At 43.7% G+C, this 12,935-nt stretch overlaps 1 protein-coding gene across 1 annotated transcript in view; it reads left to right on the top strand.

The window, feature by feature from the left end:
* Window positions 1–12,935, top strand: part of PIWIL4 (piwi like RNA-mediated gene silencing 4) — a 57,719-nt gene that overhangs the window by 6,681 nt on the left and 38,103 nt on the right. The window contains exons 7-10 of the mRNA XM_026651622.1: window positions 1,339–1,419; window positions 1,876–2,073; window positions 3,495–3,606; window positions 5,909–6,032. Of these exons, the coding sequence (XP_026507407.1) occupies window positions 1,339–1,419; window positions 1,876–2,073; window positions 3,495–3,606; window positions 5,909–6,032 (515 nt within the window). The remainder of the gene's footprint in view (window positions 1–1,338; window positions 1,420–1,875; window positions 2,074–3,494; window positions 3,607–5,908; window positions 6,033–12,935) is intronic.

Below are 12,935 nucleotides of genomic sequence, written 5' to 3' on the forward strand. Positions count from 1 at the left end.
GGGGTAGTACTAGCTACTGTTGTCCTGAACTCTTGCAGTATTTCCAATTTGTACTAAGGTATTATAGCTGATATTGGTTTCTGAACTGCCCCTTTTTTTCCTTTTGACTATGTGTCACTGATCTGGATGTGGTCTTTTTCTTTTTAATTTTTTTTCTTGCACAGTAGATTGTGAGATTTACTAGATATAGTTTAATTTTCAGGTCCAGATTGCTGTCTTGAAACCTGAGCAGTTTCTAGAAGATAGCTTCGTTTGAAAAATTACTCCTGGGGGAATTCTGCACACAGAATTCATGACCTTCGCAGATTTCTTTGCTTCACTGCAGAAAAGTGACTTCTGATGGGGAAGCAAAGGGAGGCCGCAGGAGTAGTCATGTGCCCTTCCCTGGCAGTGCAGACACGTTGGTTCAGGCGCCCAGAGCAGCCGGTAGAGACGGGGGTGAGGAGGAGGCTGGGCAGTCGTGTGTGTGTGTGTGTGTGTGTGTGTGAGAGAGAGAGAGTGAGAGACATTCTGTCCCTCTCGCTTGCTATTGCGGCACGCTCAGCGTGGAGTGGTAGGCATGGAGCAGGCTCTGTCCCCTCAGGCAGAGCAGAATTGTACCCATTGTTCTTAGTGAATTTCCCCCAGGAGTATAAAACAGGTGTAAAAGTTTTAAAGCTCCTTTATGTTGCCAGAGTGGTCTAAAGGAGCCTTATTATAAAGGACAGTGTGGCCTTATAAAGGCTTATGGTGCTTTAGTGATTAGAACTGTTCTAAATTTTTGGACTGAAAAAATTTCCTATCAAAATGTGCTCCATGAACTGTTTGCTACTGACCTTTCTGGAGATGGTCCATAGCCAATATAAATTGTGAGTTTGATTCCCCAACCCTCACTTGCTCTTCAGTTGCCTATGATGTAACACTGAGCATATGGCTGCATATATTTGTGTTGACTAATAATTCAAAGTAAAGGGTCAAACCTAACTACATTACTATTAGACAAAGGTGGCTTGGGGATTTCCTCCCATGCTCCCCACTCCCATTCTCCATCCATTGTATTGTAATTTAAATAAATTACCAAAATAATTGAAACTAGCATGATTATATTGTGTTAGTTTAACAAATGAAATATGCAGAATTTTGCAGAATTTTAAAATATTGTGAGCAGAATTTTTAATTTTTTTGGTGCAGAATTCCCCTAGGAGTAAAGAATATAGCTAGATTTGAGACTTCTGTTGTGAATTTGGTTAACTTAAAATTTAATGATCTAATAATGAGTTAAAATATCATCTATTTTCAGTGTGTTCTAAGAATTATACTTGTTGTGTGATGTGTTGAAAAATATGCATTAATACATAGGGTTTTGAAAAAGCTGTCCATGTGCCAAGTTGGACGGAACTTCTACAGTCCTTCAGACCCGGTGGAAATTCCCCAGCACAAGTAAGGTTTTTGGGTTTTTTCCTCCCCTTAATTCTAGAATTTTCTGATAACAGTTTATGGTAACATGTAAACCCTTTCCAGTACATCATGCTGGAGAATAGTTTTAATGTCTGAGCCTTGTGTTTGAACAGAATCCCTGCCATCACACAGAGGATTTATTATTTTAATTCTTAGGATGTGCTGAATTATTAATACAAATTGCAGCAGGAACTTGGGTACAGAGTCGCTACCATAAGGCAGAGCAGCAGGAGCTAGGCAAACCAGTGATGATACTCTTTGTATTACCAGTGTGAGAAGAGAGAGAGGTTATACGTCTTGCATGTTTGTGTAGCAATAAATATGCAAAACTTAATTTTAAACACATGGCAGCCAAGATGGTGGAAGTGGACCTACATTGTTAAATATGTGTTAATTCAAAAATAGTTATTTTAAATATTTTTCTTTGCATTCCGTAAGACTGACTCTTTGGCCAGGATTTGCTGTTTCCATTACACAGTTTGAGAACAGAGTGATGTTAAGTGCTGACGTGAGCCATAAAGTCCTTCGCAGTGAGACTGTTCTGGAATTCATGACAAGTCTGTATACCAGGATTGACAGCGCGTGCTTCATACAAACATGTGAAAAGGAGCTGGTAGGGCTTATTGTGCTTACGAGGTAAAGACATCACTATTTATTTTGCTGTTCTGTTGACTTAGGTGTCCTGTCAACTAGAACTATTTGTACATAGTGGCTTTTTGCACTTCTTTCTACTTAAAAAGTGGTAGTCTATGTTAAAAGTTATAGTGGTTTCTTATGTCATTCATAAACTAAGTGTTCATGAGGCAGGAGATGGCTGTCTATTAAGGATTATAGGTGTGTCTTGCAGTAGAAAGATCTGCAAAAGCAGGAGAGCATGAAAGAAAGCGGAGTGTCCCATGAAGAGGACAAATGTGGAGGTGGATAATGTATGTGGGGGAGAGCTGCTCGTTTGTGTGGCTATTAGCCTGGTTTGGGAGGATATTGGAGGCATGTCCAGGTCACAAGGATATGTACCTCATGTGGGAGTGCATTGGGTGTCTCTGCCAGAAAAAGAACCTCCTATGGGAAGTGTCTTTAAGAGGGAGCCTCCCTATCACGGTATTGCTGCCCTTTGAAGGGACAGTGGGCCATCAGTTTTCTCCCCTCACTGTGACCTTACTGTCTCTAGAAGATTGAGCTGGCCATTATTGACCCTTCCCCCTGCATGATCCTCCTGTTCTGTGGGAATTGGAGTGGGAGAAGCCAAAACACCCCAGCAGAACCTGGATTTGTACAGGGTTTTGATTTCCTTTGCCTGCTACATGTACCACAGTGTGACTCTTAGCTTTCTTTTTTTATTCTGATTTTTAAACAGAACCTTCTGGTGTCTGATGTTGGGCCACTGTTCAACCCCTGTTGGGACTAGGTAGCACACCATTTTAGTCTGTTTAGTCTCCCTGTTTGGATTGCTCTTGCGGCACCTCTTCCTTCTGGCCTGGAAGGAGTGATGGATATGTACTCCTTGAATTTGATGACTTCAAAGCTTGCACACTGATCCTGCAAAGACATATGTATGTCATTATTTTTAGGGTGCTGTGAGTAATTCCAGTGGCCTCAATGGGAATACTTGCAGTAGATAAAATTAATGCATGCATATGTCTTTGCTGGTTTGGAGCCTTAGATTTTTTTAAAACATAATTCAGTGTAGTTAAAGTGATCACCAAGTTATTAGAGTAAATATGTATCTACTGGTACATCTATGTTAAAACTGTCTTTTGTAAATTAATCAGTCTGGTTTGCAGTAATATTTGATAAGATTTTTTTTAAAGTTTTTATTGTACTACTGAAAATTCATTAAAGGTGCAAGCTTTATCCTTTGAGAAAATATAGAAGACAACATCACATACAACTGTTAGGCGATATACTGATAATATTTGTTGTGTCATTCTAAACTTCCTCCCACATATTTCCAAATGGACAACTCTCTGTACTGGAGAAGGCTTATAACTACAGTCATTTATACCACACTTAAACAGGCCAAGCAATTAAATCCCCTCACTTATTCTGCATTTTCACAGATATAATAATAAAACCTACCGTATTGATGATATTGACTGGTGTGTGAAGCCAACTGACACATTTCCAAAACGTGATGGCACTGAAATCTCTTACGTTGATTATTATAAGCAGGTAGGTTAAAAACTAGGAAGCTGTTACAAAATAATATAAATTTTTTTTTAATTGTATTGTCGCTTCTGAATGTACTGGCGCTGTAATTGTGGCAAGTATGACCAAGGTTTTCTATATTAAACACAAAAAAGGAACCATTTTTAGTAGTATGATGTACATTGGAAATACAGTACTGTTACATTTGGATGTTTAAAATTACTTTTACTAATAGACTCTGGTAACTCTTTGCCAGGTTCTAGGATGAGGAACTGTTTGTAAAGTGTTTTGAAGATGAAATAGTTCTTTATAAGTGTGAAATATTATTAACAGCATTATATATATTAGAGCGTTTGGCTTAACCTCTTATGAAAAGTAACAGAACTTTTACTTGTTCCATTGTCTTAAAGTATGCTCAGGACAGAGTGCTCTTGGCAAGTAAGAGCAAACATCGCTCCATCCATAAACATACATGCATAAAAAATAAGTTACAGTGAAATCCTAAGAATAATGATGTTTCACACTTACATGGTACTTATATATTTAAAGCACTTTATGAACATGCATAAAATCATGAGTACACTTAGAGTGTGGCAAAAAGCATTTTCACACTCATCGCTACTATATTGCACAGTGTATTAGTAAAAGTAATTTTAAATATCTAAAAATATCTAAAAATCTATATTACCAATGTACAATAAGACTAGAAATAGTCCCTTTTTGTGTTTAATATGCTTCAAAGCACTTAAACATGCTAATATGGAAAAAATCTGCTCATACTCTTAAGATGCTGCGTGTACAATACACAATAAAAGGTGTTATATTTCATTAGTTCCGGTGCTGGAAACACAACTGCACAGTAGTTAGAATGCCATTATCATCCATCTTTGCCCTTGTTCATATGTTTAAGGGGCAGGCTTACATTTGGTCTTATCGCAGGCATCCTATCCTAATCATATTTTGAGACATTAGATCGAGGTAAAGTATTACTGCTTTTCATTTAAAGGTTTAATTAGGCCAAAAGATAAAATTGGGACTTTTACACTTGTTGGGTGCATTTGGCCTTGTACCTTCAAATATACTCTTCCTGAATGGTCTTATTGTTCGTGCCAGAGTAGCTCCAGTAACTCCACTGATTTCTGTGGAGTTGCTCCTGATTTATACTGGTATAACTGATAACAGAATCTGGCCTTTCATTGTAATTATTGATGCAGATGTATAAAGTAGCTAGCTAGTCAGATACCTCCCTTTATGTCTATAGGTATAAAGTCACTTTATGCATTTTGGTTCCATTTTCTCCTTTGTTAGTGTCTGAGTTGTTTTGGAGGTGATGGTGAATTAGAACCTCTGTCTTTATAATATGAACTGGTTCTTTACAAATACAAGAAAATACAGAAAGATAGGGATTGGCATGCTGATATGCAGAGAAGACAATACTTCATTCTTATCCCTTTTGGTTGGTCAGGAATCACTTTCAGTGGAAGCAAAAGATTATTCTAAATACACGTGGAAACCAGAAAAGGAATATAGTAGCTGATGGTGGCGGCAGCATGAGAACAGTAGCAGAAAATGTCGTATAAGAAAACTTAAGATTCTGTACTGCCTTGTACCTTGTGTAGGTATTTAGACCTGTGTAAAATATTAGCAATTCCTATTTGGTAGCGATTAACACTCAGTGGAATCAGGCCCAATATCTTTCCAGAGAGTAGTTTTGAATGATGTTAGAAGCACAGGATAAAAATGTAGGGCTAGATTCTCAGTGTACTGGACCCCACTCTCTGCCCTTCCCCCTAATCCTGGGGGCTGATTTTGATAACTGGTGCAATTTAGAACAGTCTCAGGCCTGTTGTGAATTATGTCGAGTTAGCTGTGGTTCCTGAGGATCGATCCCCTGAGCTGGGGATAGCTGAAGCACTGCCTGCTTCAGCTCTTGCACTGTATGCCTTATACATCGGGAGAGTAAGGAATGACTGGTTTAGAAGTATCTATGCCAGTTTTACCACACAGGAATTCCTCTAGTCTCTAAGGTGCCACAAGTACTCCTGTTCTTTTTGCGGATACAGACTAACACGGCTGCTACTCTGAAATCTACACAAGAGGAATCCCATGTGGTTGGGAAAGTCTGCTTTCCTTCCCCTTTGTACCTCCGGAGTGGGGGAGTGCATGTATCTCTATGTGTGGACAAGATTAATTTGGTCTTTATTGTACAGTCCAGAACACAGCCACTGGAATAGCTTGCAGCTTATGAGCAGATTTGACTAATTATCTGGAATGTGGTGCAGTGTCTCCTGATTAACCTTTTCCTCAATAATATTTCACCTTACAGCAGTATGATATAGTCCTGACTGACCTAAATCAGCCTATGCTGGTTAGCCGATTGAAAAGTAAGCAGAATAGCACTGTTGAACCACGTGTTGTCCACCTGATCCCTGAGCTGTGCTATCTAACAGGTAAACCACACTTAACTTATAATTCTTGTCTGATCCAGCAGCCAAGTAATGTAGTCTGACAGCAAAAGAGGACAAGGAGCACTTGGAATGGTATTTACTTAGCAAAATGATAGTGTATTAAACTTACTCTGACTCAGTATGATGGGGAAGCATGAGGCAGAACCAGACCTGGCTGCTGAATAGAACAGCTCCTTAGCTTATGTGTCATATGGAAACTGCACTAGGGCCTCTGAGGGTATGTCTACACAGCATTTGGGAGCGAGCCTCCCAGCCCGGTTGATAGACTCAGGCTTGTGGTAGTTCTGTAAAAATGGCTGTTTGAAGTTGCAGCTTGGGATGGAGCTCTGGTTCTGAAACCTAGAGAGGAGGCATGCTCGGAGACTTGCTGCTGTGGGCTGTGTAGACATCCCCTTAGATTCAACTTGGGATGGGGTTGGAGAGAACCAAGCACTCCTAATACCGCAAAGTCCTGGGTTAATTAGGGAGAGGAATATGACAGACACCAGTATCACTCCACTGCCCCCAACATAAGAGGTTCTCCTTACGCCATTCAGGGTCCCTATGTTGGGGGGGGGGCAGTGAGGACCTAATAAGCTGATAGAGACAAGTAACCCTCACACGATTAAACAATAATAGAATACCATTTATTTAAATATTTTTGGATGTTTTCTACATTTTCAAATATATTGATTTCAATTACAACACAGAATACACAGTGTACAGTGCTCACTTTATATTAAATTTTTATTACAAGCATTTGCACAGTAAAAAAAACAAAATAAATAGTAATACACCTAATACAAGTACTGTAGTGCAGTCTCTTTATCATGAAAGTTGAACTTACAAATGTAGAATTATGTACAAAAAAACTGCATTCACAAATAAAACAATGTAAAATTTTAGAGCCTGCTAGTCCACTCAGTCCTACTTCTTGTTCAGCCAATCGCTCAAACAAACAAGTTTGTTTACATTTGCGGGAGATAATGCTGCCCGCTTCTTGATTACAATGTCACCTGAAAGTGAGAACAGGTGTTCTCGTGGCACTGTAGTCGCCATCGTCACAAGATATTTAGGTGCCAGATGCACTAGAGATTCATATGTCCCTTCATGCTTCAACCACCATTCCAGGGGACATGCATCCATGCTGATGACTGGTTCTGCTTGATAACGATCCAAAGCAGACCGTGTGGACCGACGCATGTTCATTTTCATTATCTGAGTCAGATGCCACCAGCAGAAGGTTGATTTTCTTTTTTGGTGGCTTGGGTTCTGTAGTTTCTGCATCAGAGTGTTGCTCTTTTAAGACTTCTAAAAGCATGCTGCACACCCTGGCCATCTCAGATTTTGGAAGGCACTTCCGATTCTTAAATCTTGGGTCGAGTGCTGTAGTTATCTTTAGAAATCTCACATTGGTACCTTCTTTGCGTTTTGTCAGATCTGCTGTGAAAGTGTTCTTAAAATGAACAACATGTGCAGGGTCATCATCCGAGACTGCCATAACGTGAAATATATGGCCGAATGCAGGTAAAACAGAGCAGGGGACATACAGTTCTCCCCCAAGGAGTTCAGTCACAAATTTAATTAATGCATTATTTTTTTAATGAGCATCAACAGCATGGAAGCATGTCCTCTGGAATGGTGGCAGAAGAGTGAAGGGGCATACAAATGTTTAGCATATCTGGCACGTAAATACCTTGCAATGCCGGCTACAAAAGTGCCATGCAAATGCCTAGTCTCACTTTCTGGTGACATTGTAAATAAGAAGAGGGCAGCATTATCTCTTGTAAATGTAAACAAACTTGTTTGTCTTAGCGATTAGCTGAACAAGAAGTAGGACTGAGTGGACTTGTAGGCTCTGAAGTTTTACATTGTTTTGGTTTTGAGTGCAGTTATGTAACAAAAAAATTCTACGTTTTAAGTTGCACTTTCATGACAAAGATTGCACTACAGTCAGTACTTGTATGAGGTGAATTGAAAAATACTATTTATTTTGTTTATCATTTTAAGTGCAAATATTTGTAATAAAAATAATATACACTTTGATTTCAAATACAACACAGAATACAATATATATGAAAATGTAGAAAAACATCCAACATATATAATAAATTTCAATTGGTATTCTATTGTTTAGCAGTGTGATTAATCACGATTAATTTTTTTGAGTTAATCGCGTGAATTAACTGCGATTAATCGACAGCCCTAAACAGTTATTTAGTTTAAACTAGAAACAGGAGCCTATATGAGATATGTCTAGGTATATGTGTGCTTGGGCAATTCGCTTACCCTCACTGTTTGTTTCCTAATTTGTAAAATAAGGATAAATAATACCTGTCATACAGGTGTGTTGAGAGGCTTAATTGGCTAGATCTTATTTTGATTTAAAACCGTTGTAAATCAGGAGCAACTCAGTTGAAGTTGATAGGTTTACACTAGTGCGAGATCAGAATCAGGACCCTGGTGATCATATAGTGCTTTGAAAATGTAAAATGCTACATACATTCTAATTATTATTTTGTTTACAGGAATTCGCTTTAACCAACAGGTTCAACAGTGATCCGCATGACACAGACTCAGATTCATTTTCTTACATTTCAAGACAGTGATAGTCTTTTCAGTACTTTATATGCTATGTGGAGTTATGTTATCTAAGGGAAGAGAAAAATTAGATTGGTATAGTGGGTTCTCATATGGGTCACTGTTAGTTTCTTTACAAGAGTTGTGTGTGTTTTTAATTGACCATTTTATTCTGCCAGAATTTAGCAGTTATTTTCCCTGTCACTAAACAGCTTCTTTAAATATTCATGAGTGAAGTGCTGTGTACATGCTGCACTGGTGAGAACTAGGCTCATATTTTAGATATTCAGGAAGTGGGAGAACTTTCACATGTTTGCTTTGCAGAAAATGGAGGAGTTCTTCAAGTGCTTGTTCATGTTGATGCTATGTTAGGTGTGCGTGCCCATGTGGCTGCTGGAGATTTTTGCCTTAGTGGTATCTGTAGGGCTGAGCCTGGTACCTTCTGGAGCCTTGCGCTCATGCACCGGTATATGAGGTGCCGCCGGCCCTGTGCCCTCTCAGTTCCTTCTTACCGCCTGTGACAGTTGCTGGACCTGTGCCCTCTCAGTTCCTTCTTACCGCCTGTGACAGTTGCTGGAACGCCTTTCCTCTTGCGACTGCAAGTGCTTACAGTGGTTCTCTGTCATAATTTCTTGTATATAGTTGTTCAATAGAGTTAGTATTTTGTAGTTAGTAAGTTAGAGTTAGTTAATGGTCCCATTAGGGACATCATCCCAGGGATGTAGCATGTTCCAGTCCCCGGGTTTCAAACTGTGTTCCGCTTGCCATAAGCCTATGCTGGTCAGTGACTCCTATAGAAGCTGTCTGAAGTGTTTGGGGGAGACGCACGTTTAAGATAAGGGCAGAATTCGTAAGAACTTTAGACCAAGGACAGAGGTATCTGTTTGAAAGCCCTCCTGATGGAGGCGGCTCTGAGACCGGCTTCAGAATCATCCCATTCTGACTCTGCACTGGGCATGTTCGCATTGGTACGGAATGCTCCACCGGCACTGGGCTCACCCTGGCACCATTCGCCATCGCTGATGCCAAGAAAGAGGTGCAAAAAACAGCGGGGGTGCTCCCCGGCACTGAGCAAGGACAGGAAAGGGAGGGCAGATAAATGACCTGTGTCGGGCCACCTGCCTTCTGTGGAGTGGCAAGGGGCAGCCTCTTCACCCGATCCTATCCAGGGAACTACCTCACACTCCTGGGAGCGGTAGGGGACCCCTACATATAACGGTTCCTTCGATGCCAGAGGCATTTCAGGTGGCCAGGGACCTCATGGCCCTCCCAGTACCGCTTACCAACGGGATCTCCAGTGAGCTACAGTGTCAGCGAAGGCTCCTCCTTCCAAATGGAAGCTCTCCATGGGACCACCGCAATGGGCATTCGGTCGTTGCTGGTCCCAGAGTCATGGCACCAGTCTGTCACATCACGGCCCTGATCTCCTGTACCACAACTACGGTCTCCGATCCCGCGGCCCAGGTCACCGGCTCCATGTTCGCGCTCTCGAGCTTCATGATGTGGCTCACTGACCTTGCAGTGTCAGTCATCAAACTCCCGGTACCAGCTGCCCTCCTCTCGGCAACAGTTGGTGATGCTGCAGCACCAATCGCTGACTCCTCGAAGGTCCTCGACGTGGTCTCCAGCTCGGTGCCACTCTCCACCATCTCGACTCTGGTCCCTGCCTACGCGGTACCGTTCTCCGGAACGCTGCCGGTCACCTTCCTCTTAGCACTGCTTTCCGGCCTCTTGTCAGGGCTGACAAAGGGAGGCACTGACAGCCCCGCCATGATCCCCGAGGGAGGAGTCCTCCTCGGAGTCGGAGGGGGAGTTCAGTTCGCAGCCTCAGAAGCATTGGTCAGCCTGGGCACTGGACTTTAGAGCTGGACCCGCAGCTCCCCATGATGCCAGACCTGTACTCTCACTGATCATCCGCAGCCACATCCGAGAAGCAGTCCGTGGCACTGCCTGCACTGGTGAAGGAGCCAGACTTGGTCTCTGATGCTGGTACTGAAGGGCAAGTGTCGGTCCAAGAGAGACTTCCCGGTAGAAGGTGCCACAGCGCCTCCCTTGGTATTGTCGTCATCCTTCTCATCCCCGGACGAGGCAGTTGCAGGTTCCTCCCACCCACTCCCACCAGATGACTTTCGGCCCACCAGGAAGAGCTCAGAGCCAACACATAGCCTCTTTGCCATACTGGTGGCTGCAGCACTCTCTAAGGTATGCTGCCAGTGCATGAAGGGGTGCTGAAAGTGGCCAAGGCCCTTTGGCAGACCCCGTCCCCTTTGCCACCAATGTCTAAGAGGGCAGAAAAGAAATTTTATGTGCTTGCCAAACGCTGTGAATATTTATATTCACACCCACCTCCAGCATCTCTGGTAGTGTTTGCTGCAAATGAGCAGGACAGGCAAGCGCCACACCTAAAAATAAGGACGCTAGAAAATTGGACCTCTTTGGGGGAAACATTTATTTTACTGTCAGTCTCCAACCTAGAATATCTAACCAGCAGCCGTTGTTGGGGAGATATAATTACAATATCTGGGATTCATTGAGTAAATGTAAGGACTCCCTGCCACAAGAACTTGGACAGGAGTTTGCATCCATCCTGAAGGAGAGTAGAACGGTAGCTAGAGCCTCTCTCCAGATGGCATTGGATGCGGCTGATTTGGCGACCAGGTCAATGGCCTACGCTGTATCCATGAGACGCAACTTATGGCTGTCCCAAGAAGTGCAGCAGTCCATTCAGAACCTTCCATTTGAGGGCAAAGTTCTGTTTTCAGAGCAAATGGATACCTGGCTGCACGAACTGAAAGATTCCTGTGCTACACTTTGCTCCTTGGGACTGTACATGCCTCAGGCCGACATTTCCGGCTGCCTCCACCGCCTAGATTCTCGGGTCCACCACGGCAGAGCTCCTACAAGAGAAGGGACAGACACAAAGGTTTTAAATGTCATCATCTCACCCTGTCATCCTCCAGCTGCCCAGTTGGGGCCCGCACGACACCCAGGTGGCCCAGGGCCAGCATTTTGAGGGTGCACTCGAGGACTGTATTTCAGTCTGGCTCCAGGATCCATCCCCCCTTCTGTTTCTGAACTGCTTGTCTCCTTTCCTCACTGTATGGGCTCGGGTTACCTCAGACCGGTGGGAGCTCAACACCATTGCAACTGGCTACACCCTGCAGTTTTCCTCCATCCCTCCTTCCCTGTCCCTTTTCAGGGATCCTTCTCATGAGCAACACCTCATCCAGGAGGTAGAAACTCCTACAGATTGGAGCCGTAGAGGAAGTTCCTCAAGATATGAGGGGAAAGGGGGTTTATTCCCAATATTTCCTAATCCCAAAGGCCAAAGCAGGGGTCGGCAATGTTTGGCACGCGGCTCGCCAGGGTAAGCACCCTAGCGGGCCGGGCCAGTTTATTTACCTGCTGACGCGGCAGGTTCGGCCGATCGCGGCCCCCACTGGCCACGGTTCGCCGTCCCGGGCCAATGAGGGTGGCGGGAAGTGGCGCAGGCGAGGGATGTGCTGGCCGCGGCTTCCCGCCGCCCCCATTGGCCCGGGACAGCGAACCGCGGCCAGTGGGGGCCGCGATCGGCCGAACCTGCCGCGTCAGCAGGTAAATAAACTGGCCCAGCCCGCTAGGGTGCTTACCCTGGTGAGCCGCGAGCCAAACGTTGCCGACCCCTGGGCCAAAGGCAGCTTCAGACCCATCCTAGACCTGCATCGCCTCAACAAATATCTCAAGAAGTTGAAGTTCCGCATGGTCTCCCTGGCCTCCATCATCCCCTCTCTGGATCCGTTTCTTGTTTCCACATTTCTATTTTCCATGGACACAGGAGATTCCTCCGATTCGTAGTGGGCCAATGCCGTTTACAATTCATGGTGCTTCCCTTTGATCTTTCATCTGCTCTGAGGGTCTTCACAAAGTGTATAGCGGTAGTGGCCACTTACCTGAGACGTCAGGGGGTATAGATCTACACATACCTCAATGACTGACTTGTCAGAGGCAGATCACAAGCCCAGGTTCTGCACAGCCTCAATCTGGTGTGGGCCACTTGTCAGGATCTGGGCCTGCTTATAAACAAGTGGAAATCAACCCTGACCCCAGTTCAGGAGATAGTTTGTAGGGGCACTACTCAATTCTACTCAGGCCAGGGCCTTTCTGCCAGAGTCCCGGTTCTGAGCCATGTCGGACCTCATCACGCACGTAAGAGCCTGACCGCTCGGGTATGCCTCAAGGTGCTGGGCCATATGGCAGCACCTGTGTGAGGAAGGCTGTGTGAGGAAGGTAGTCTTAAAGATGCCACAGGACCCTCTGTTGCTTTTTACAGATCCAGACTAACACGGC

The sequence above is a fragment of the Terrapene carolina genome, unplaced genomic scaffold (genome assembly GCF_002925995.2).
Source record: "Terrapene carolina triunguis isolate 2854851 unplaced genomic scaffold, T_m_triunguis-2.0 Scaffold97, whole genome shotgun sequence".
Lineage (NCBI taxonomy): Eukaryota > Metazoa > Chordata > Testudines > Emydidae > Terrapene > Terrapene triunguis.